The 3280-nt window shown below is 36.1% G+C and overlaps 1 protein-coding gene across 3 annotated transcripts in view; it reads right to left on the bottom strand.

Annotated features, from left to right (window-relative positions):
- Nucleotides 1–3163, bottom strand: part of LOC107038103 (purine nucleoside phosphorylase) — a 16862-nt gene extending 13699 nt beyond the window's left edge. For all 3 annotated transcript variants that reach the window (XM_015256992.2, XM_015257001.1, XM_015257010.1), the window contains exon 1: nucleotides 2704–3163. In XM_015256992.2, the coding sequence (XP_015112478.1) occupies nucleotides 2704–2807 (104 nt within the window). In that variant the 5' untranslated portion in view covers nucleotides 2808–3163. The remainder of the gene's footprint in view (nucleotides 1–2703) is intronic.
- Between the last annotated feature and the right edge of the window lie 117 nt (nucleotides 3164–3280).

Here is a 3280-nt window from a genome sequence, read left to right as displayed (position 1 = left end):
CCCCCTGCCCCCCCCCCCCCCACCGCTTCCAAAATGCATGTATACATTTTGATGTGAAAATAAAACTTTTCGAATTTCATGCAGCGAGAAATGATGAAACAGAAAGATATGCGATTGTAACTTGCATTAAGGCTTTCTTACCGAGTGCCCAATTTTGTTCTTCAGTCGTCTAGACGTTCACACGCTGAGGTCGATAAAGCTCTCCGTGCTATGTGCAACTATTTCCACGGAGCAAAAAGTTGAGGAAAAATTATCGACGAAATCTCGGCAAATTTAAATGTTCGAAGGGTAATGGGGCGAAATTTACACGCAGAAACATTTTCTAGAAAAATGCACGTGCTAGGTATCATAAATGTGGAGCAATTTGCACATTTGGAAAAATTTTCATCTCAATTTTCCTTGTCGAATTGCGGAAATTTTTATCATGCTTAATTTCCACTGAAGTTTCAGGAAATTTTGTCATTGAAAAATGAAATATTCCAGTGATTTTCTGCTCGAATGATATGAAAATCAATGAGATGCTTGATTTTTCAGTTCAATTATTCTGTGAAAATTCGGGAAAATTGAAAAATCGTGTTATTTTGTTGCAGAATATTCATGTTCTATTGAAAATTAAATCAAATTGTGGAATTCCACCTAAAACTCGAAATTTCATAACTATTTTTCTCTTAAATCGGATTCAATGTCACTCTCACGAGAATTACTACCATATTTTCCATGAAATTCCGAAAAATTTCTCACAGTGTACGTCAAGAGAATTTTTGTGCAACACCAGAAAAATTATGGCGTCTCTAATATTTTTTCCATTGCAGCACAATAATTTTTCCAAAAGTGCAAAATGCACTACGTTCATAATGCTAGTACAGTCATTTTTCTAGGAAATTTTTCTCGTTGTATTTCGTTCCACCATTACCCTTCGGAGAGTTTCCTCTATCTCTCCGTTTTTTTAAATTCACCATTAGTCTCTCATTTTTCCTCCTCAACATGAAGACAGAAAGACCTAAAAAGGAATTACGCTTTACGATTACTTGACTTTTTCACTAATTTTTCCTCAATTTTTCTTTCCGTATACATGTCGCTTTTTGCAGTTCCTTCGAAAGTCCATGAAACGCATTAATTGTTACGGAAAAGTGAGATATGCGCCGAACATATTCTTTTCAACGCCACCCGAATATCCCATAAATCTGATCCAGGTGTAATACCCATATCTATCATTCGTGCATGAATGAGCTGACACACATAGAGGGAGCGAGACACGTTTGGGTTCCTTTCGAATTAACGCGCCTGGAGATGGAAAAATGATCATGACATTTTTCAACCAGAACTGTCTGAGTATTATAACAACACATTGGTCGATGGATTATCTCTGATGTAAATAACCCAATGTCAAGTTTCTAATCCAAAACTGTTGAATTTTTATTTCAATTGAAGATTTTTATCTCTGATGTAAATAAACCCAATGTCAAGTGCCCAATCCGAGACTGTTGAAATTTTATCTCAACTGAAGAGGGGAAAATTTTCCGTAAATATTAGATGTGATTATGAAATTCCGGGAAATGTGGGTAACATATCATTCGAAATGGCTGAAATTAATTGTTAAAGGCAATGTCTAGGAATGTTCTTGTCGAATTGGTAAATTTTAATGTAGTTCATTAATCAGATCACAGTATATGGAACTGATTTTCCTACAAAACTTGATAATTTGGCACTGAATATTCATATTAGATTGGAAATTTAAATAAATTAACGAATTCTCGTCTTTATGTTGCCTAACATAATTTATTTTCTAACATTGCAGAATAGGAAAATAATCTAGACCACACTATTTGATTTTTTATTTCGATAGAAAGAAATTAAAAATAATCCATTTGAAATTTCCTGACGAAAAATGAACGAATAAAATTTAGATTTCCATCATAATTAAATCGAAACAATTATCCCAAATTATATGAGGAAACCGTGCTCATTTGTGAATGTGAGATAAGCAGTTTTCGAAATAATTTTTTATTAATCCCTCCAATGAGTTCCGGTATCCCGAACGGTTGAGATATTATTTACAATAGTTGAAGCATTCTTGAGAATTCGCATCCTAGAGCTATCAACCGTCAACAACAACAGAAAAAATAATTTCAAATAAATAATTCAAATATTTTGAAATATTCTTCGTTGTTTAATCAACGAATTACAATATAATGAATGCATTTTGTCATACAACACAATATAAAAATTATATAAGAAAGAAATTCTCTCAATTTTTCCGGAATAGGCGAATGAGCTACGCAATACTACTTCATTTTCCTTTTCGAGACATGAGAGTAAAAAACACCGACTCAATTTCAATTCCACAGGAAAAAATAAAACAACAGTATTAATCATCCGTAAAAATAATCTCAAAAAAATTGCCCCAAATAACATTTACTTTCGCAACATCTAACATATTTTCATATCAAGATTTCCACTGACTGAAGATGAAATCTGCACGAATGCGAAATATACAAGATAAAAAATGTTTATCAATCAAGCTTTCTGACGAATTATCGCATCATTGTGTGCGTGCGCACCTATCTCGCGTTGCAACCCAAGATTCCCCGCGATTCTCTCCCCAGCCATCGCGCGGAATTCAACACCGAGTATCAAAAACCGTCGAAACCACATTTTCCATAAAATCGAAAAAGAGACAAAAGAAGAGTGTTTTCAACTTACGCGGAGTGGCTGGCATGCTTCACCGCAGTATGCAAGAACTCGTTCTCGTTGGGCCTTGTAAGTGGTCCATTGGAACCATGTCCATTGGTTCTCTCGAAAGGCATCGCAACTGGAGCAATAGGTCTTCAACTGTACAAATATCCACCACTAAAAGTCACTCAGAAATTTTCTTTTATTCGTTGCTCTGTCCTCTTCAATCAGAAAGAAAATTTCAATTCAATTCCTGAAGACGACCGAGTAAATCAACAACTGTGTACTGTGATCAGAAGGGCCAATGTCAACAATGCTCTACGGCTGACCACTGGTGAATGTCTGGCATCCGTTATGAGTAGCCGTTTTATAAGCTGAACCCAAAGCCTCAAGTCGAATGGGGAAAAAAATGTCTAAAGTCGCTATTGACCAATCGTGTGTACAGTTTGTGAAGACCGAGGACCAATCGTCGACTCCTCGATGTAGACTGTAAAGCAGAGGACTGACAAGGGGCCAGCGTTAATGATAACCCATTGCGTGTAAAATACTCCAATTGCCTCTCGAGGCCGCTTTACGCAGGGAGCCTGCATGACGGGCTAATCTTCCC

Source organism: Diachasma alloeum, unplaced genomic scaffold (genome assembly GCF_001412515.2).
Source record: "Diachasma alloeum isolate Michigan unplaced genomic scaffold, Dall2.0 Dall_scaffold_00177, whole genome shotgun sequence".
Classification (NCBI taxonomy): Eukaryota; Metazoa; Arthropoda; class Insecta; order Hymenoptera; family Braconidae; genus Diachasma; species Diachasma alloeum.
The sequence above is the reverse complement of the archived record's forward strand: the minus strand, read 5'-3'. Positions and strand labels throughout refer to the sequence as shown.